The 23,702-nt window shown below is 38.8% G+C and overlaps 1 protein-coding gene across 2 annotated transcripts; it reads right to left on the bottom strand.

The window, feature by feature from the left end:
* Window positions 1–2,092: 2,092 nt before the first annotated feature.
* Adck1 (aarF domain containing kinase 1) lies at window positions 2,093–23,256 on the bottom strand. Of its 2 annotated transcripts, none has more exons than XM_068370617.1 (11): window positions 23,092–23,256; window positions 20,876–21,002; window positions 11,676–11,765; window positions 10,036–10,101; window positions 9,381–9,518; window positions 8,679–8,837; window positions 6,421–6,579; window positions 5,643–5,903; window positions 5,181–5,378; window positions 4,110–4,252; window positions 2,093–3,341 (listed from the first exon to the last, which is right to left on the bottom strand). In XM_068370617.1, exons 2-11 carry the CDS (start codon window positions 20,999–21,001, stop codon window positions 3,107–3,109), a joined length of 1,575 nt encoding a protein of 524 aa, XP_068226718.1. In that variant the 5' UTR covers window position 21,002; window positions 23,092–23,256; the 3' UTR covers window positions 2,093–3,106. The 2 variants fall into 2 exon arrangements, with proteins under 2 accessions (XP_068226718.1, XP_068226717.1); XM_068370616.1 differs by lacking the exon at window positions 23,092–23,256 and adding an exon at window positions 22,918–23,038.
* Window positions 23,257–23,702: the final 446 nt, after the last annotated feature.

The following is a 23,702-nucleotide window of genomic DNA, read 5'->3' as shown; positions in this document are numbered from 1 at the left end:
CAAACTTTCTAAAGCAGACAGTAAGCACAGGCAGGTGAACGTATAACTTGGGCCAGACGTCGGTCGGAGTGCAGTCAAGAATTGTCAGACAATGATAGTCAGGCACCCCTCCAGTGCTTCAACAATGGTTATGGGCACTATGATGGTTTACCCGTGGTTTCCACGTTCATGACATCTACACTTGTGATTATCGTCACCCATACAAAAAAATTGGTAACTGTCTGCCCGGCATGCATTTTCCACTCGTGTGGAAGGGACTTAAGAAAGCTGTGTAATATCATGAAAATTAACAGGATAAAAGCATTTATAATTTCATGAAAGTCCAAAGTGCCCTAATATCCTACCTAAAGCCAACATTTACATATATTGTAAATTAATTTCTATATTCAATCCTACTCCTCAATGACCTTAAATATTACTGCACAATGTTAGAAATGATTGTTACACGATTTCTGTCCTACATTTATAGGTTAGACACTCTTGCTTCTTTCCCTTTATATCATACAAGTATATGTACAAGACACTCTGAACATCGGACACAAAGTGAGAAGTTTATCAACGAGAATATTAAGGTAATTTTTTCCGAGACAATAAACTTGAAACATTTACTTGCATTGCACATATCTCAATACTGTATTGATAAAATGCGGTGAATATATGCTAAATGACCACCAAAACAGAGATATAAGTAATTTTACAACACAAAACTCATGACCCTAACTATAATAAACCTCAAAAACATGAAAACTTTGGGCCCTAAACTCAAGAGTAATATCTGCATACTAAAGATATGAATGTTCTATATTTCTACATAAATCACATCCATTTCTAATACCTGTAGTTCTATCTTTGCTAATTCATGCATCATTTATATTTAGTTCGTTAATTTGTTTCCTTCCTTCCTGATATTTAATGGTTCTAAGTAGAGCAACAAGGCTGCAACATAAGTGGACACATCATTCTGGCTTTAGAGGGCTATTAATCTCTATTTTATGGCAAATTTTAACCTTATTCAATGAATCTGACATGATTGCACTGCAAGTCAACTGTATAGAGATTTACATTTTGTTCAGAAAGCTTTAATAAGTTATGTAAAGCATATTAGTAAGTAATAAATCTGGGGGCAGGCATTTCATAGAGATAAGTTACAAAAATAAACATAAAAAGACACCTACTTAACAATTGAACCACCACCTGGTCTAATATCAGACTGAAATATTTTGCTATTCTATTGCTAAATCCATTCTTGCAATAAACAGACAAATAAAGCCACATTCTTAAACTCTGGTAAAAAAAACTTTACAATGCTTTTGGATCAAATGGAAGTTGTTAAACAAATGCTAAACAGTATTCTGAAAAACAGGCGACATATTTCTCATAGCACATACCTCATGCAACTAAATTTACTTTTGTCAATTCTTTTTGGGGGGCAGATTTTCACAGACTCGCAGGGGTGACCTTTTAGCTCGGAAAATTTTCCCGATCGCTGATTGGTTGGATAAGATCATTCTAACCAATCAGATAACAGGAAACTTTTGCCAGCTAAAAGGGCACCACTGCGAATCAGTGCAAATGGGCCTCATTCAAAAAACTCGAGTATAGTGCTTTCATGTATGATGAACATACTGTTCATTATATCATTCGGTATCAATTATTTTCCAGCTGGCTCTCACTGTACATAGTATTACAGTATATCAAAAGCCCAAACCCATAAATAATTTATACAATGTATGGAACCAAATAAAAATAGACCAAAGAAAGTAGATGGGGCAAAGATTACTACACATCAGAATGCCGAAACCATAATTCTCAATCTAGATACAGGAACTGAAGTTATATCTTACTAGAGAAATGTCATAACCTGTATTGAGTAACATAAGGAAGCTTGAATCTCTAACCAAAATTTAGTTCTCAATCAATTAAAACCACTTAATCCTCTATCCTTGCAAAACTTTTCATACAAAAGACAAAGAAGTTCTCAAAATACTAGTTAGAAATGGTATGATGATTAATACAGCATAATGTAACTTAGCAAGACGGCTAAGCTCCCACGAAACATTTGAATGATTGAAGACATTAAGGCTTTCAAGAGGAAACTGAAGACATTCTTATTTCAACAGTCATACAACAGTGACGATTTAACAGTAAATGAACACTACGTGATATGAAACGTTAAATACTCTGAACGAACAAGGTAAAACGACAGTGGAGGTCCTGTAGAGAGTGGGGTTCCCCTGCTGTATGGGACTGGAAAAGCAGCCATCAAAGTAATTAAGTAAAGTATGCCACTTCTAGTCTCAAATATGACTAACCCCAAATTATTTGCTTTTGTAAGAAATGTGACAATCCCAAAAAGCTAGAAGGGAAGGAACCAGAGCGCATGGATTAAAAGGCAGAGGGCAACACAGCAGAGAGATGGAATAAAGCTGCTAATTATTTTTTACAGAGCAAAATAAAAATATTGCAAGGCATGCTAACAAAATAAATAAACTAACTCTTCCTACACCAAAGAAAACTGATAGTGTTCAACAGGATTAACGAATATGAACACTAAACAAATATCACCACTACAAGGAGAAAAGCATCTGATTCTAAGGTTGGAGTCTTCCTCAGCAAATAACATTTTTTGACTATTATTTTATTGCCAATAATTTTGTGTAGGAAGTCTTTGATGTGCACTTCAGAGTCCTTAGATGATCAGCAATTTTGTGCAATGCTAAGAGATTTTAAACTATCTAAAGGAACTATCAAAGGATGGCCACTTCAAGAGGATGAGGTAGTAGGTTTGTTTGAGAATCTATCAACTGCCCTTAATATGCAAACTACACAATTGCATATAGGTAGCTTTTAACAGAATAAATAATTGAAAAGTTTCAGACAAATCATATACTGTACATAGGATTTTCGGCTTCATCTACCATTCCATGATTGCACTTCGTAAGACGTTAACTCAACAATACTATGAAAAATACAATACAAAACAGAGACAACCATTTATAACTTCAGTTAAGAAAAATAATGACTACTTTCATAGAAAAACTAAAACAAATTAAAATCCTAACAACAACAACAGACTACAGTATAAATAAACTGAAAATTACTAGTATCATAAAAATTTTAGCTTAGCCCCCTCCTTGTGACTAAGCCAATTTTCTTGAATATACTTATTAAAGTTAGACCTGAGATACCACAGATATATAGTATAGACAGAAAGTTTGAACTGTTCCCAAAATTCGCCCAGGTTCGCTCTGACGCTACACGCCAAAGAATTGCAGCGGAGACGCTGGTGCGAGAAGACGCACTTGATGCAACACCTTGACATCGTAACAAAAGATTTCATGCTGCAAAGGAAAAGAAGGCAATACTGTAAGACTATTTCATGGCCAAAATAAAGGCAATTAACCCTTTCACCCCTATGGACGTACTGGTACGCATTTGCAAAAAACGGCTAATTACATTTTTGTTTGCATATTTTTAATAACTTTATGAGAAACTTCAGGCATTTTCCAAAAGAATAAGACCAACCTGACCTCTCTACGACGAAAATTAAGGCTGTTAGAGCAATTTAAAAAAATATATTACAAAATGTGCTTGAAAAAGAAAGAGCCTGGGGGTTAAGGGTTAGAAAGTTCCAAATAGCCTGGGGGTAAAAGGGTTAATATTGTAAAATTACATGTACGATGGAAGGACAGCATCTAATACAAAGCTAAACTACAAAGGGCAATCAGAATCTAAATATCCTAAGGGCCATTAGCTTAGTCAAATACTCTTACCAATTACATTTTCTTACATGAATACATGGGCTAGAACAGCATAGCTAACTAAATATTATACTGTATGGTATTTGGTCAATTACATTTCCTCAAAAAAGATCAGGAAGTTTCCATTTTCCCTAATGTACATCAGTGACAAAAAGGATAACAAAACAACAGCAAATAATAGATCCAAACTGAAATTAGTACCCACACCAAAACACACATGAAGACAGATAAACTAAATCACACATAATCTTCAAAGGTTAGATGATAAATGGGGAAAAGTTGTCTCATGGAATAAAATATTTGGAATAAAATATTATCAATGACATTTTCAAGAACTTTTAAACATACCTGTCCTGTGTATTCAGCGAGTACTCAATGCCACGCAACAGGTCGTTAGTTTTGAAGACCAGTAACATTTGCCGTGGGACTCGATTCAGAACAGCAGATATCTCGGGCAAATATTTAGCAGCATCAGCCTTGATTTCATCTTGCTATATATGGAGAAAAAAACATTGAGTATCTTTCATCCTATACAATATAAAAAACTTCTACTGGGCTACAGTTCCTATGTAAAATTTTTGATAAAAAATAATAGTTTATCATTTAAATACCTAGTAGTCTATATAGACTTTAAACTAATGAAGCCACAAGTTTACTAACCTTTAACAAAAAATATAATGATCCATCCCTATCTCTCCCCTACCCCCATGATGTCCTGCGGACCAGTGGAGCCACTGGGCAAACTCACAACTTGTCATTACATCCAAAGAACTTCATATAATTATTTCTCACACAGCCTCACATCTAAAAATTCTCTTTACATTACTAAAGGTGGGGAGGAGGTAAGAAATTAAAGTACTGCCAGGTAAGTATTTAGATAGGCTCCACAAGGCACTAGAAGAGTTGGAAGACCCAGGCCTACATGATTGAGGACTATGAAGCATGAAGTAGATGAGGGATGAAGAAGTATTGATTTCAAAGCTCAAGATAGAGGTGACTGGTGAAATCTAATCGAGTCCCTTTGCGTCAATAGGCGTAGGAGATGATAATGATGATGAAGTATTTAGATAATTGATCTTATTATTAACATTCTGTTTATTGAGGTTGAGGTGTTTTTTACCTTTAAACCTTAAACTAATTAGTCTAGTTAACACTTTGGTAATCTCGGGCATAACAAAATCGATGTCAGGCTCACCACTTGCAAACTTATTTACAGTGATCAATGACGTCACACATCAATCTACTAAAGTTGATGTTTTGAAGCATAACTAACAAAAGAATATAGATAGAAAGGAACTGAAAACTACATTGGAAAACTGAATAAATTTTCCATTTACCTACATGAACGGCTCATCACATCGTCAGAGGGTCACTGTATGAATATAATAACAACAGACAACTGAAATTGCACCAACTTACTTCCCCTGATGTCCGGGCCTTCTTGTCAATACCCTTCGATATGGAGTCCCACGACCGAGCGGTGACCATACAAGCGAAGAGTCCGTAAAGTTCCCCAACGCCCAAGAGCTCCCCATACCGCTGAATCTCTTTGAGGTTTGCATTTAGAATGCTCAGCCAAAACTTGCTGTACGTCGCTCTGAAGTCGTCCGTCAAGGTCTGAAAGAAGGGTAAAAGTTTCAGAGACAGAGAAACTCTGTACTGTATGCTATGCTGTATCTCATAAATGGACAAACTTTCGTCAGTACAAAAATGTGAGATGATGGAAGAAACTTATATCAATTTCTTGCACAGTGAATCCTTAATTAAAGGATTATGTCCCAAAACAATTTCTTGCACAGTGAATCCTTAATTAAAGGATTATGTCCCCAAAATTACATGTAAATATAATAAAAAACTATATATTCAACAAATCCAACTTACAGTATAAAGGCCATGGTCTAATAATATTATCTGAGCTTCCTTATCGACTTTCTTCACCAAAACATTTCCGGGATGAGGGTCACAATGAACGTAGCCATTGACGAAGATCATCTCCGAATAAAGCTGGCCTATCTTCTCAGAGACCTCTTTCGTGTCAATCGAATTCTCAATCATGTAACCACGGTCGTTAACCTGGCCTCCCTCGCAGAACTCCATGACCAACACTCGATCTGTTGTCAAACTCCAATCTATGGAGGGAATCTGAAAAATCAGAACACTTGATGAGTGATTAATCTATTATTACTACAATTTTGTAAAGTATTCATTAATGATGGTGATGATAATACTGTAATAATTCTTTTTTAAGTTGAGTGCTTTGTCAGACTGGGAGGAACATAGAGAGGAGAAGTCCCCTTTTTGTTTCATTTGTTTGATGTCGGCCACCCCCCAAATTGGGGGAAGTGCCTTGGTATATGTATGTATGTATGTATATGAAATATATAATTTAATTTTGTTACTCTTCTTAAAATATTTAATTTTGATTGTTTATTACTTCTTTCATAGTTTGTTTATTTCCTTGTTTCCTTTCCTCATTGGCTATTTTTCCCTATTAAAGTCCTGGGGCTTATAGTACACATCTCGTTTTTCCAACTAGGGTTGTAGCTTAGCTTGTAATAATAATAATAATAATAATAATAATAATAATAATAATAATTATTGCAATCAAAATTTCAGCAAAGAGCAGCACTGTACATTTTACAAGTACTGTATACATTACCTTCAACCAATGGAAATGATTAAATTGGTTGGCGACTTTCTCTGCATTCTTGGCTTCATGGTTGAAGTCCAGTTCTTTGGGTAAATTCTTCTTCATTTCCTCCACCAGCCAAGAGAAATTGAAGTCGGGAAATATCTTCGAAACTACATTCACCAGGAGCTGAAACAGAATGATTTTTAACCCTTTAACCCCAGGCTATTTGGAAATTTCCAACCCTTAACCCCAAGGGGTTATTTTTTTTCAAGTACATTTTGCAGTGTATTTTTTTCAAATTGCTCTAACAGCCTTGATTTTTGTCATAGAGAGGTCAGGTTGGTCTCATTCTCTTGGAAAATGCCTGAAGTTTCTATAAAAATTATCAAAAATATGCAGTTTTTTGCAAGAACGTACCAGTACGTCCATGGGGGTAAAGGGATGAGTTTTGTGAAACGTACCAGTACGTCCTTTGGGGGTAAAAGGGATAAAATGTTAAAAATGAAAAAGGAACAAATTTATTTATACTGTATCAATCTTTTGGATAAATGAACCTGTAAAGTTACTCAATCAAGGTTGTCCTCACCGGAGGACTTATTTTGTAATAAAATACTTTTAATCTCATAATACCAAACTGTGTTTTAGTATTTTTCTGGGAAATATTATCGTGCTATTAAGCAAACCTTTCTTTTTCCTGTTCAAGTTTATTTTATAAAGGAAACCATACATTTTTTTTCTTCTGTTACTTCCATTTTCATTCGAGCCTTCCCAGTTGGAGCCATTGGTCTTATAGCATCCTGCTTTTTAAAATAGAACTGTAACTTATATAATAATAATAATAATACGCAATAAAACAATGACAGACGTATTGATATATATTTGTATGCAATAAAACAATGACAGACGTAAATGACATGATCAAAATAAAAGCGAACACGCAAAATGAGAACGTAATGGGGAAAAAAACGGATATAAAATAAAACTAAACCTAAACCTTTCGAAATCGGGAATAAGCCGAAACGGAAAGGGGAACAGGCTAAAATAAAAAACAAAGGTCTTCCGAAATCGGGAAAAAACCGATTCAGAACAACCATAACGTATACTTTTCCCTGAAATGGACTCAATACAAAAAGGCTGGCAAGAAAGCTACCCACCGAGCCGCTTATGGATCGACTAAGTAGGAAATCAAACACAGCACTAACAAACCTGGAGGGTATATTCGCTAAAATGATAAAAATGAATAAAAAGATCATGCCAAAAAACGAAATAGATGTCCAAATCAAATATCAGGCTAACAAATAGTATAAGGAACTAAATGCAAACCCGATAAACAAAGAGATCACTAGTAAGCGACACCATGGCCATAGTGAACCCCCGAAAGGGAATATACATAAACAAAAGGCCAAACACGATAAAGAATAACAAGGTGTCGCTACCAAGAAATCCCAAACAGACAAAAATGATACTCAACTTGGAAGCAGGGATCTCTAAAACGTCGGACATCTTCCAAAATCAACACAAAGCACACGAGTAAAACACAACACGTCTGACCAACGCAAGTGCTGAAGAGGAATGAGGATGGGGGGTGGGGAGATGTAGGGGTAGAGAGGGGGGTACGTTGATGAAGGAGAGGTCTAATTGGTGAGGGATCTATGGTCGTGGTTCAATCACGCCCCAGTTTGGTATACTGACACTCAATGAATAAGCGAGCTAGGTTTATTCCCGGCATTCCATATATTTCTTTTTCTCTGGTATTTTCAGCAATAATTATGCCTTAGAAATGGTGCTAGAGGAGCATTTCACGGAGCGACACTGGTCGAGCCCAGATATAATAATAATAATAATAATAACTCAATCTCAAAATGACTAGAAAATGACACAAATTAGAGGAATAGATCCCATTTCATATAATTTTGAGACATCATATGTCGCCTAGCTGCTTTGAAATATACTTTACCATATTTACAAATATAGTTTTTTGTTTACATTTATTATAATTCAATATTGATATTCTTCTATCTCATGCAAGGATCACTACGAAACACAAGAAATTAAACAATTCTGGGGTCATGCATGCTGTAAAAGTAAAAGTTAAGACATTCTTATGTTGAGAATTGAAACCTGCTTTGTACATTTCATTTCTCAAACAGGGGAACTAAAAGTCAAATTTACAGCATGGGGGAATCTTAAAAGTTCATGAGAAGATATTTTGTTTACAAAGATGAACAACGTGAAAGAAAATACCATAAAATAGAAAGAAAAAAAGTTTCACAACCAACAGTTACCTCCATCCCTTTCATGTCGACTTTAGAGTGAGACTTCACAGCTTTGTGTTGTACTTTAACCGCCACCTCCCGGCCGTCAGCCAGACGAGCTCGGTGAACTTGGGCCAGAGAAGCTGCCCCAAGGGGATTGGGGTCAAATTCCACAAACAATTCTTTAGCCTGTTTCATAAAAAATAGATACCTAATTCAATCGCAAACTATGTGGCAAAATTTTTTGTCTTGCAAGTTTCAATTAAGAGGATAAATATATACTGTAAAGTCCCAAAATATGGGGCATAATTTTTTGTCTTGCAAGTTTCAATTAAAAGGATAGATATATACTGTAAAGCTCCAAAATATGGGGCATAATTTTTTGTCTTGTAAGTTTCAATTAAGAGGATAAATATATACTGTAAAGCCCAAAAATATGGGGCATAATTTTTTGTCTTGCAAGTTTCAATTAAGAGGATAAATATATAGTGCAAAGCCCAAAAATATATGGCATAATTTTTTATCTTGCAAGTTTCAATTAAGAGGATAAATATATACTGTAAACCCCAAAAATATGGGGCATAATTTTTTGTCTTGTAAGTTTCAATTAAGAGGATAAATATATACTGTAAAGCCCAAAATATGTGACATAATTTTTTGTCTTTTAAGTTTAAAAAAATACCATAAATATATGAAACTACAAATATCAAACAAAAGTTTTACATAACTTACACTAAATTTCAATTCTTCCTCAATGACCTGAAATATATCTTCCAGCGGAGATTCGGGTGCCTTGGAATGAAGAACTTTCATGGTATCTACATATTCTACAGGCAGTAAGTACTCCAAGGACCCTAAATGCTGTCCAACCTGCAGAATAAAGCAAACTTCAGCACTGTATACCTTTTATCTAGGATATTTCTTCACTTTAACCCTTTTACCCCCAAAGGACGTACTGGTACGTTTCACAAATCTCATCCCTTTACTCCCATGGACATACCGGTACGTCCTTGCAAAAAAATGCTCTTTAAAATTTTTTTTTGCATATTTTTGATAATTTTTTGAGAAACTTCAGGCATTTTCCAAGAGAATGAGACCAACCTGACCTCTCTATGTCAAAAATTAAGGCTGTTAGAGCAATTTAAAAAAAATATACTGCAAAATGTGCTCGAAAAAAAATAACCCCATGGGGGTTAAGGGTTGGAAATTTCCAAATAGCCTGGGGGTAAAAGGGTTAACTTACTACTGTATAATGACCATGATACTACTGAAATCATATGAGCTATTGTAAACAAGAATAACTTTATGAATTCACCTCCAAAATGTCTGCTTAACATCCTAACAAGTATAAAGAAGGTACAAAGAATCACACGTCGACAAATCATACCTTCACAAAAGCCCCTCCATTGGCCCGGCACAACTCCAACAACTCATTAGCTGCTCTCAAATGGGTCTGAAAATAATAATAAACAAAAGCTCAGTTTCTTAGAAGGTATGAAGCTTTACAATCAATTGAGAATTTAAATGTCATAGGACCTGTGATTTTTCGTTTTTGGGTTTCTAAAGAGAGGAGGCTGTATACGGAAAAGAAGAGAGAAGTGTTAGATAGCATTAGTTACACATTTGAGTTGAGCAGTAATCTTCAAACCAGTCATTATAGAGTAGTAAAGTATAGTAAAAATCACGGTGCAAGGAACAATGTGGTAATGTCCCTCGCTGGTGAAAGCCAGACTGGGGCTCGAGTCCCGCTCAAACTCGTTACTTTCTTTAGTCGCTGCAACCTAACCATTCTTGTGAGCTAAGGATGGAGGGTTTGGGGGAGCCTGCCTATAGTTCTGCCTGCTGAGTCATCAACACCCATTGCCTGGCCCTCTTTGGTCCTAGCTTGGGTGGAGAGAGGGCTTAAGTGCTGATCATATGTATATACGGTCAGTCTCTAGGGCACTGTCCTGCTTGCTTGATAGGCAATGTCACTGTCCCTTGCCCCTGCCATTCATGAGTGGCCTTTAAACCTTTACACATTCAAAAGAAATGCAACAACAGAAAGACAAATTGGAAAATTTATCAAAATAACTCATCCGAAGTGAGGTTGGACTAAAATTTCTTGCTGGGAAATGAGCCACAGATTATAATCATTTTTATGAGAATAAATTAAAAACAATCACTATGACACGTCAGTATCTTTGTGTAAGAACAATTGCAGTTAGGATTTCCTCACCAAACCACAAATATGGATCCTTATCAAACAAAACTATAAAAAAAATAATTCAAGAAAATATTTCCATTTTTAACCAATCATGCTTCTAAATAACCATCGTAAAAGTTCCACTGCTAATGAAAAGTGATTCCGTTGAGAAAATACTCAATAAATGAAGTCAAAAGTTAAAGAGCAATAAACCGAGACACATAAGAAAAACCTGAGAGACACTTGACCTTTTGCTCGATCTTGACCTTGACCTTTGACCTTAACATGTATTAATTGGCGTGGTTTTTTTATACACTTAAATATGAACTAAGTCTGAAGTCTCTGACAACGATGTTCAAACTTATGGCTGATTAAGTAAATTGGAAATTTTGCTTGACTATGACCTTGACCTTTGACCTTGACCTTCCAAACTTTAATCATATCCAGCATTTTGCATAACCGTTAATCCCTGCAAATTTCATTACTCTACGACCAAAATTCTGCCCAGGAAGCTGTTCACAAACAAACACGCAAATAGGGGTAAAACAACCTTTTTCCAACTTTGTTGGCGGAGGTAACAATGAATAACTTGTCTTTTTACATGGGTATATATTACAAGTACAACTGTATACGACTTAGTACATATTAAAGTATACTGAAAGGTCAAGTACTTTTGAAAACCCTTATGTCCATATTGATGTCAACATCTTTGCCAAAACACCTATCACTTTCCAAAATAATTTTTACCACAATATAGTATCAAAAGATGAAGAATTAACATCACCACTTGATGAGAAGCATTCTACATCAACAAGTATGAAGAAAAAATGTTACAACAATACCTGTGACTTGATTTCTGGATAATTCTCCGATTCAGGTGTAATTTTCCCTGAATAAAGTGACGTTCGGTAATCGGCCACAATCTTTGTCACCTGGGAGGGCGTAAAGAAGATAAAATTAGAGCTGTATAAAAATATCTTAAAACATCATCATTGTCAAAATTCTTACCAGAAGAATGAATTTTTTCATTCAAAAAGAGTACCTCATATAAATTAGAGTACAGTACTTTTGCTGTACTGTATATGCTGTGCCGTACTATACAGTATACAGTAATATGTTATTTTTATTAGTAAAATAAATTTTTGAATATACTTACCCGATAATCATGTAGCTGTCAACTCCGTTGCCCGACAGAATTCTATGGAGGGATACGCCAGCTATCACAATACTAGAAGGGGGTGTATTTACCAGCGCCACCTGTGGCCAGGTACTCAAGTACTTCTTGTTGACACCTCCTCAATTATTCCTCGGTCCCACTGGTTCTCTATGGGGAGGAAGGGAGGGTCGATTAAATCATGATTATCGGGTAAGTATATTCAAAAATTTATTTTACTAATAAAAATAACATTTTTCAATATTAAACTTACCCGATAATCATGTAGCTGATTCACACCCAGGGGGGTGGGTGAAAAACCAGTGTACAAGACTAAAGGATAGCTAAGTATCCCGTATTTCATATAATCAGTTATCCACAATAACAATGAAATAATAAGTACCTGGTAAGGAAGTCGACTTGAACCGTTACTCTGCCTTTAATAAGATCGTCTTCCTTACTGAGCGCAGCGTTCCTCTTGGGAGGCTGAATCAACTCAAAGGTGCTAAAGTATACAGGGCTGCAACCCATACTAAAGGACCTCATCACAACCTTTAACCTCGGCGCTTCTCAAGAAAGAATTGACCACCCGCCAAATCAACAAGGATGTGGAAGGCTTCTTAGCCGACCGTACAACCCATAAAAAGTATTCAAGAGAAAGGTTAAAAGGTTATGGGATTATGGGAATGTAGTGGCTGAGCCCTCGCCTACTACTGCATTCGTTGCTACGAATGGTCCCAGGGTGTAGCAGTACTCGTAAAGAGACTGGACATCTTTGAGATAGAATGATGCGAACACTGACTTGCTTCTCCAATAGGTTGCATCCATAACACTCTGCAGAGAATGGTTCTGTTTGAAGGCCACTGAAGTAGCCACAGCTCCCACTTCATGTGTCCTTACCTTCAGCAAAGCAAGGTCTTCTTCCTTCAGACGAGAATGTGTTTCTCTAATCAGAAGCCTGAATAGTAAGAAACTGAGTTCTTAGAACTTGGAAAAGAAGGTTTCTTGATAGCACACTATAAGGCTTCTGATTGTCCTTGTAAAGGTTAAGACCTTTTTAGATAGTACCTAAGAGCTCTAACTGGGCAAAGTACTCTTTTCAGATCATTCCCCACCAAGTTGGACAGGCTTGGGATCTCGAACGACTTAGGCCAAGGACGTGAAGGAAGCTCGTTTAGCAAAAACCGAGCTGCAAGGAACATGTAGCCGTTTCAGATGTGAAAACAATGATCCTGCTGAAGGCGTGGATCTCACTTACTCTTTTAGCTGTTGTCAAGCACACGAGGAAAAGAGTTTTTAATGTGAGGTCCTAAAAAGAGGCTGATTGGAGAGGTTCAAATCTTGATGACATAAGGAACCTTAGGACCACGTCTAGATTCCAGCCTGGAGTGGACAACCGACGTTCCTTTGAGGTCTCAAAAGACCTAGGGAGGTCCTGTAGATCTTTGTTGGTGGAAAGATCCAAGCCTCTGTGGCGGAAAACCGCTGCCAACATACTTCTGTAACCCTTGATCGTAGGAGCTGAAAGGGATCTTACTTTCCTTAGATATAACAGGAAGTCAGCAATCTGGGTTACAGTGGTACTGGTTGAGGAAACTGCATTGGTCTTGTACCAGCTACGGAAGACTTCCCCTTGAGACTGATAGATTCTGAGAGTGGATGTTCTCCTTGCTTTGGCAATCGCTCTGGCTGCCTCCTTCGAAAAACCCCTAGCTCTTGAGAGTCTTTCGAAAGTCTGAAGGCAGTCAGACGAAGAGCGTGGAGGATTGGGTGTACCTTCTTTACGTGAGGTAGACTTAGAAGGTTCACTCCTAGAGGAAGAGTCCTGGGAATGTCGACCAGCCATTGCAGTACCTCTAAGAACCATTCTCTCGCGGACCAGAGCGGAGCCAACCAACGTCAGCCGTGTCCCTTAGTGAGAGGAGAACTTCTGAAGTACTCTGTTGACAATCTTGAACGGCGGGAATGCATACAGGTCGAGATGGAACCAATCCAGCAGAAAAGCATCCACGTGAACTGCTGCTGGGTCTGGAATCGGAGAACAATACAACAGGAGTCTCTAGGTTATCGAGGTAGTGAACAGATCTATGGTTGGCTGACCCCACAGGGCCCAAAGTCTGTTGCAAACATTCTTGAGAAGGGTCCACTCTGTGGGGATGACCTGACCCTTCCGTCTGAGGTGATCTGCCATGACATTCATACCGCCCTGAATGAACCTCGTTACCAGTTAGCTTTCGATCTAAAGACCAGATGAGTAGGTCCCTTGCGATCTAGAACAACTTCCACGAAAGAGTCCCTCCCTGCTTGAAGATGTAAGCCAGGGCTGTGGTGTTGTCAGAGTCCACCTCCACTACTTTGTTAAGCTGGAGGGACTTGAAGTTTATCAAGGCCAGAATAACCGCCAACAACTTCTTGCAAATGATGTGAAGTGTCCTTTGCTCCTGATTCCATGTTCCCGAGCATTCTTGTCCGTCCAAAGTCGCACCCCAGCCCGTGTCTGATGCGTCCGAGAGGAGACGGCGGTCGTGTTTCTGAACAGCCAAAGGTAGCCTTCCTTGAGAAGAAAGCTGTTCTTACACCACGCGAGAGAGGACCTCCTCTCTTCGGAAACAGGAACTGAGACCGTCTCTAGCGTCATGTCCTTTATCCAGTGAGCAGCTAGATGATACTGAAGGGAGGGGAGGTGGAGTCTCCCTAACACGATGAACAGGGCCAGCGATGAAAGTGTCCCTGTTAGACTCATCCACTACCTGACTGAGCATCGGTTCCTTCTCAGCATGCTCTGGATGCATTCTAGGGCTTGGAAGATCCTTGGGGCCGACGGAAAAGTCCGAAAAGCTCGACTCTGAAGATCCATACCCAAGGAGACAATGGTCTGGGATGGAACGAGCTGAGACTCCTCAAAATTGACCAGGAGGCCCAGTTCCTTGGTCAGATCCATAGTCCATTTGAAAATCTCCAGACAGCGACGACTTGTGGGAGCTCTTAAAAGCCAGTCGTCTGACGGAGCCGGACACAAGATCATGATACTGCTGCACAGTCTGTGAACTGTCAATCATGGGCAAGCGAGGAAGTACAGTGACAACCCGAATCTGTCTAGACTGTCTGGGTCGTACAGACAACTCCTTAACGGGTTGCTGAGGTTGCCGCACTGCGTCACAACAAGTCACTTCTGTTGGTTGTTGAACGTCTTCCCCGTGACACATTGACTCCGTAAACAAAAAATCCTCTAACAAGGACTAAGCTTGGACTGCATGTCATGCAACACAGCTCAAGGTCTATGGGAGCAGGTGTGGTAACAGACGGGATTAGCGACTGAAGTGGAACCATAACCTTCCCTGGAAGCATGTTATGCTTAAATAAAAGTCCATAAGAGGTTATGCAGCTAAAGGCTCCCTCCAAATGACAGAGTCCTCAAGGGAATATCAGAAGGAGGGAGAAAAGAACTTTCTCATCTACAGGGACCTTATCCTAGAAAAGCTAAGTTCTCTGAGTGAGGGTTCACTGGTGCAAAAGCAGCAGACTAGAAGGCAACGTTATGAAACTGCTTGACAGTCTAGGAAGTTGGCAACAACCCAAGATGTGTGACTGAGAAGCATGCGGTAAGGTATGCAGAGCATGATGTATGCAGAGTATGCTGTATGCAGAGCATGCTGTATGTAGAGCATGTTGTATGCAGAGCATGCTGAATGCAGAGCATGCTGTATGCAGAGCATGTTGTATGCAGAGCATGCTGAATGCAGAGCATGCTGTATGCTGAGCATGTAGTAAGCAGAGCCTGCTGTAAGCAGAGCCTGCTGTAAGGAAAGCAGAGCGTGTGCATGGCGTTTAACATTTCTCAGAAATTCCATGACCAGTGCTAGAGTGCTTTATGCATGCTTGCATGGGGTTTAAAAATCAACATAATGTTTACCTTACATTCATAACTCATGATTCATATTTTTGCCATGGTTTGAAAATGGAGGTAAGGTATGCTGAACAGCAGAGTCAGAACGAGCTGGAACAACAATAGTTGTGGTTTCCTCTTCAAGACTCTGATGAGGGAACACCTGAGGCTCAGTCTGCAAAGGCTGAATAAAAGACAAGCAGAAGGAAGGCGCATGGGTGGAGGAGGCTGACTCCTAGCATGAGTGGTTGAACCCAAGGGTTGCGCTTGCTGAGCGGTTGGCGGAAGCGGAGTAGCAAGTTCCAGTTCCTGTGGTGTGAGCGGAGCGCGATGAGGAAGAGGCTGCGCAGAACAAGGTAAATGTCTCGCAAGCTGAGGCTCCTGAGGCGCAAGGCTAAGGTGTTGTGGTGCTTGCCTTGTGGAGGGTTGAGCTCGCTGCAGCGAGAGCTGAGGAGACTGACTCATGGACAGGAGAGGTTGTTGTACCTCAACCGAGTGTTGCATCACTGGTGGAGCAGCAAGTGGAGGCGGAGGAAGAGAGGTATAATCCTCCTGATCCCATTGTAAAGGTTGCCTTAAGGAAGGCGGAGGCTGAACACCACTGGGAACAGCAAACTCAGCACGTGGCTCAACATCGTACGCCTGGCAGGTGGTACTGCGATCAGGCGGAGCGAGCGTAGGCGGAGGGAGTGTAGGCGGAGGCGGAGGAGCAACACTCTCAGCCCGACACTCACGCATCAAGTCCGAAAGCTGTGCTTGCATGGACTGTAGTAGAGTCCACAACATCGTACGCCTGGCAGGTGGTACTGCGATCAGGCGGAGCGAGTGTAGGCGGAGGGAGTGTAGGCGGAGGCGGAGGAGCAACACTCTCAGCCCGACACTCACGCATCAAGTCCGAAAGCTGTGCTTGCATGGACTGTAGTAGAGTCCACAACATCGTACGCCTGGCAGGTGGTACTGCGATCAGGCGGCGCGAGCATAGGCGGAGGGAGTGTAGGCGGAGGCGGAGGCGCAACACTCTCAGCCCGACACTCACGCATCAAGTCCGAAAGCAGTGCTTGCATGGACTGTAGTAGAGTCCACTTGGGGTCGGCAGAAACTACAGTAGGCTGAGGTAAAGCCTTAACAGTCGAGCTCTGTTGTGGCAGAACCTTACTCCTCTTAGGCGGAGTGCATTCAACTGATGACTGAGGAGAGTCAGAGCTAACCCAATGACTGTGAACTCTAACTTCGTACGTCTGGCATAGGTCTGGACTTTACGTTTAAAAGGTCTTGAGACCTGAGACCAGCGTTTTCTCCCCTAAATTTCTTCTGCAGACGAGCAAAATAAGGGCTCAATCGTCTGCGGGTGGGAGTGACGGTCTCGGTAAGACACGCCCACAACCACCGAGGATACTTCTGTGCGCCGATCAAGGCCTGCTGAACCCTTCTGCCCTTCGACATTGCTTCTCCCCTGGGCTTGGGAGCTTGCAAGAGGTCCCGGACTGGGAGGACGACTGGCGCGCACAAAAGTACCCTCACGCACAACACTGACATACTTTGCGCTAATCACTTATCACTTTGATTTCTGTTTGCACTTATTTCACTGAACTCGAAACTTTAAGTGGTTTGTACCTGAAACACGCAATTCTATCCTTTCTCAAAAGTTAGTAATTGCGAAAACAGAATTACAATGTAACAGAAAAATCTAATGAAAGATAATTCAGTGGCTGGAAAGAGACTAAACACTAGATCACTCTAGAAACGTTTAGTTTCTTCCCCTAAAGAGACTAGGGAGAAGAGCAAAAACGATAACGACGTTACTCGTACGCCTGGCAGGCTTGAATGAAACGTTTATCCTCTTTCTCCCTCCGTCTCTATATCTCTCTCTCTCTCTCTCTCTTGACTTAGAACCTGAGAGAAGAGCCCAATCATATATATCGTTAAAACATATTATTGTTAAAGGAAAAAACTGAAAAGTTCCTTTATTAGGATCAAAACCATTAAGTTAAGAAAGAATGAACAAAACGCTAGACACGGTTACTCTTACTGCAACGTGAAACCGTGAACATTCTTTCTCTATCGTAACGATAGAGTGCAAGTTGAACGTTCTGAACGTCAACAACTGCAGAGACAAAACAAAACGTTAGTTCAACTTTGAAAACAGTACGAGACTATCAAAGAAATTCTTTCAAACTCTGTGGCGGAAATAGCATAATATGTTAACAGGTAAAACCGAAATGACGGGCTCAATGTTAATTAACTTCGGTACCAAGAAAAGACCGCCTACTATTAGGAAGGTCGAATATAAACAAATATAAAAATTAATTTTAATAAGTTTATAATAAAAGGAAGTTAATCGAAGAGGCCTATAAGAGGCGGAGAGATATAAAATAAATCTATAACTTTTGTTAAGCAAAATTAAGAAAGAGAGTCTATACTCTCTTAGACACCAACACTTCCGTCTAAGGGAAGGGTCGGCCATTGAAAGGTGAACGAGAGTTCATACTCTCTTCGTCACCATAATTAATCAAATTAATTCCAAAAGCTAACTAAGCTAATATAGAAGTTTCCAGTAAAGCGACAGCCGAAATCAAAGAGAAATACTTCACCAAAGTCGTGAAAATACTCCAAGAACATAAGCGTATCCCAGAACGTCTTGCCGGAAGCACGACAGAGGAATAATTGAGGAGGTGTCAACAAGAAGTACTTGAGTACCTGGCCACAGGTGGCGCTGGTAAATACACCCCCTTCTAGTATTGTGATAGCTGGCGTATCCCTCCATAGAATTCTGTCGGGCAACGGAGTTGACAGCTACATGATTATCGGGTAAGTTTAATATTGAAAAAAGGAGTATAAATAAGTCTTCCTTGATGTTAATTTCAGACACCTGGCATCTGCCTGTTTTCTATCAAATACATACAAAAAATGCTTCAAGACTATTATACATTCAATAAAACCACAATACTGGTTACATTGTATCCAAAAATTTAGAAAGATATCCTATACAACCACCTATTTGAAATATTCCTGCCCTGCCTGACAATCTGTTGGACGGGAGTTCGAGATGCTCTCAAGCTTAATAGGTTTTAGTAGTCTCTCCAACATCACCATCGTTGTGAGCGAGGGATGTGGGTTTGGTTGGAGCCTATAGGTCTGCCAATAGTCATCAGCAGCTTTTGCCTGGCCCTGCCTGGTCCTTCCTTCATGGAAAGGGGGCTTGGGAGCAGATCATATATATATATGGTCAGTCTCTGGAACATTGGCCTGTCCTTTGCCTCTGCTATCCACGAGTAACCTTTAAACTTACAAATAAATATATACAGTACTAACATTCAATCAGGGAGGAGATACTGTACCATTTTCTACCAGAGATTGAGGGACGATCATAAGAGGAATCTTGAAGCTGACAACCTTTTATGGTTACACAGCATTGTATCCACAGTAAAGCATATTGACCTTTTTCAAAAACTCATGGACTCAACAAGATGCTTATGCATCATCACTTCACAGTCAACCATAAGGAACTACACTAAACTACACTATTATAAACTATCTACAGTGATCCACTTATACATGAGGGGAGCAACAAGAGGAAAAAATTTAATTGTTTGCCATTTACCCTCCTGCCTGCTCACTCAGACAGTAACTATACACATATACATAGCATTAGTCCACTGAGTCCTTCCCTATACCTAGCATCAAGATACTACAATTGTTTTGGTGCCACGTGTGTGGGTAAGAGCACTAAGCCACATAAACAAACGAAATGCCCCTGCCATTTTGAATGTGGCTTATAAAGCATTGCGAGTGATTAGAGTCATAGCATAAAACCCTAGCAATGTTATCCTTGTACAGAAGAACGTTACTGTTTACATTCAAATGGAGAGAGTCTACACAATGACACAAGGTACTCTCAGAAAGCAGATGTTTCTACTCTTTAGAGGGTCTTCTTCGCAGTGAAGACCTTCAGAATCAGGTCATGAGGCGCCCATCTCGTCATCATTTCATCTTAAAGGCTCAACTTTGCTCTACAACTGACACTCTCAAACTGTTCTGATTCCATCATTTGACCTTGTGTAAATTCATGATGTATATTATATCAGAAAAGTCAGGAACATGAGTAGCATAATTCATTCACCTTTCTCAATATTTTCAGGGAGCCAAATAGTGCTTTTCCAGAGGAACTCTTTAAACTATGCAATCTTAGGATGCCATCACACTGTGCTCTATTTCATTTCCTTGACCTCTAACCTGTAACTTCATTCTCTTCTGCATTTCCAAACTCATCCTGCCCCTACACTTGAAAGAATAGGTTTAATATAAATGTCTTACCTTTAAAGACTTGGCATTTTGGTTTACAAAACCCTTCTCAATATTCTTATGTAAAAATAGAAAAGTAAAATATATGCATATGCAATGGCAAATACAGGAATATATTTAAAATCCATGTACATGAAGGTAAAGGTATAGTTTCAGTTCCAATAACATCTGAAGAGATGCACACCAAAATGTTAGCTGGGCAAGCCTAACCTCGCACTCTGGTGCCCAACTACAGCAGTATCTTCCCCAATAAACAGCTTAAACTCACAATACCAGGCTGGGATCGACCTACTGCCGTGTGAATGCTAGGGAAACGTGTTACCGCTGTACTAGCTACCGGGCTAATGCAAAGAATACATTTCTGAAAATTTGGTATTCGATTTCTATCATTAAACTTAACTTTGTGGCCTGTTGTACACTTCGGGATTTTGTTAACCTACAGGCATCCAAGCTTGGGAAATCTCATCATGATAAGGGATATAGACCCTATGTTAAGAGTATGATCTTGCTTTGACCATCATTTATTGACCAAAAGTGAAATGGGAACCTGTACCCTTATCATCAGATGCACATAGCCTATTTTTCACCTACAAATGACAAACTAATAACTGTATCTTAATGTATTTCATACCTACATAAGTGCTTTGTAACCTCATTCATATAAACTACATCCCATTTCAACCTTTCGAATTCATACTTACCGCGATGGCAGCTCGGCCAAACCGCACTGCACCGATGCCAGCTGTCTGCAGATCATCCTTATTATACACAGCTACTGCACCAGACCCTCCTAAGAGCCCCAGCCGAAGCAGATTCTTTGCTGCCATCCTATGAATTAAACAAGAATTTCTAAATAAAGTGTCAGAAAGGAAAGTAAGTACATTTCTTAGTAAACTCATACTTCACTGCTATACTTTCTTATAACCTCACAATAAATATTGAACAGCATCTATATGTCATGTCTGCAAAATAAAATCTAAAAAAAGGTATACAGTACAAATGTAGTTTGATTAAACCATTTTATATCTAATACTTAATGTTAAATGATGGAGATTTTATAACGCCAAGCTGGAGAAAAGTAATGAAATAGTTTACTGTATTAAACTGTATATGTAAAGTCCATATGGAAAACGAAATGAACTACTGTATTAATATTCTTGCTACGGAATACATGGCACTACAGTACAGCATTTTTTATAAGTTAACTTCATTGTTACATATTTACAAGTCCTGCCTCTTCATAATTAGGGATATCCTGTAAAGAGGATATCCTGTAAAAAGGATATCCTGCAAAGAAGATATCTGATTTACTGGAAAAATATTAACATTAACATGACAATCACAAGCAGAAAGGGCATATATACACAGTAACTTCCTGTGCCAGTTTATATCACAATCAGAAGTTATGTACACACTAATTTTTAGCTCAAATTTATGCATCAAACTATATTTTCATTGGTAGGATTTTATATCGTCTGCTATTCCATTTCATTATTAGAAATAGACATTGATATTTAACCTTCCCCCTATTCGCCAGCACCGAATTCTTATTAACCATTAGGACTCACTAGAATGGCTAAATCTAAACCCATACACTGTCACCGTAAATGTCAAAACCTCACTATTCACATACCGTTTGTTTTAGATTGCCCCAACACAGGGTTGGAACACGGGCTCTTGCGTTGCCAGCCCGTAAATCACAGTTCAAATTTAACTTAACCTAGGAAGCTGTGTCCTTACTCATCTATAAACCCCAATATCTTTATACTTAAGCTAACCAAGAACAATGTGGTCTTACTAGCCAAACATATTTACATTCTTGAATAGCATATGGGTGAGGTTATATCATATATTCTATTGCAAGGAAAGTATTTGAACACCTTTGCCTAGAGAATTATATTAGTAACTAAAAGCACAAAAAATAGCAAACCATAACTGTCAAGATATCTTTGATTATAAGTAATAACTCAACATCTTAAGTCGTCATCATCATCTCCCACACCTATTGACGCAAAGGGCCCTGGTTAGATTTCACCAGTCGTCTTTATCTTGAGCTTTTAAATAAACACTTCTCCACTCATCATATCCTACTTCACGCTTCATAGTCCTCAGCCATGTAAAATGGGGTAGAATCCAGATGGAGCCATTGTATAACGACGGACCGGAACAGGTACATAGAACATCACCTAACCTAGCCTACAAGCCGTGTCTTTACCTACTTTACCTTGGGGTATGTCTAATTCCCCTTGTGACTCTCCTTGCATTGCCGTATCCTTAGCAATAGAGGAGTTACAGGGCACATCCGTTAAGGAGAAATGTAAGATTTCAATGTTTGCTAATGACGGCACACAGGTAAATATTTACTAAGACCTTGACAGAGCTACGTAGAAAATCTTCCTTAAAATCTTTGTTACTGTGCTGAGTATTCATATTACAGCCTTATATAATGGACCTAAAATAAGAAGTTGAAAAAAGGCTTTCTCTAGCTTGATTCCAAACGCCATATGAGAGGTGAGCTAGACTACTATAAAGGAAATGCCTTAACCATGCTAGCTTTCCTAAAAGGTCCTATCTCTTACGGTTACGTATTACTTAAAGTAACATGCAAGCAAGCATACAGTCCCCAAAATCGACCCCTAGGATTACTTCATAATATTTTAATTACCGGCACGTTATCCTACAACTCGAAGAACCTGACAAGATTAAGAACTTTATAGTTCTTTTCACTTTCTATTCCACTCACATATACTCAGTAGACCACTTCCTAAGGGCACCGAGTCCTTAGAATGGTTACCCTTTTCCCTACAGAATATTTCTCGGAAGTAAATGGGCATCTTCGATTGCCCTACGGCATGAAAGGGTATTATCATTGCGTCATAAAAAATTATGCAACATACCATGGCTATTTTGAACTTACGAAATACTTATTTGCGATGACTACAGGTATGCAGAATAAGCAGAGCCTGAAGATAATGTATCACTTCATTTGAATGGACATTTTTTTGTGAAGTTTTGGCAGGTGTGAATATTAATTATCGTCTGTAACGGGATCAGCTGATGGTCACTGGACTCGGAAGTCAGATCAGATGTTCAGGAAAGATATGTATTATATAGAAACATGAATATACAAAAAGCGAATTCTGATAGTGATGGTTACAATTTTTATATATTATGATGAATTAAATTATCATTTATAGAAATTCTTACCCGAAAAGATTTTAATTGAATATAAGAATGAACTAAACGGGATTCAAGATTAGTGACCCGTAAATACAGAAATCTCTTTAACTAATAATCTATTAAAAATATATTGAAATCCTGGATGATGTCAATATATATCTACTTCATACACAATTTATATAAAATCTTTGATAAAAAATGTGAGAGAGGAATGGAAAGAAACTAAAATAGCAGACATCAAGAAAAAGTGTCACTTGTGAAACGGTGTTTATTGCCAGTAATTCAGTAATATGAATATAATTTAGATTACCAAGGACTTTTAAAATCAAATTTATATTTATATAGGAA

Source organism: Palaemon carinicauda, chromosome 3, assembly GCF_036898095.1.
Source record: "Palaemon carinicauda isolate YSFRI2023 chromosome 3, ASM3689809v2, whole genome shotgun sequence".
Lineage (NCBI taxonomy): Eukaryota > Metazoa > Arthropoda > Malacostraca > Decapoda > Palaemonidae > Palaemon > Palaemon carinicauda.
This window is presented reverse-complemented; position numbering and strand designations above follow the sequence as displayed.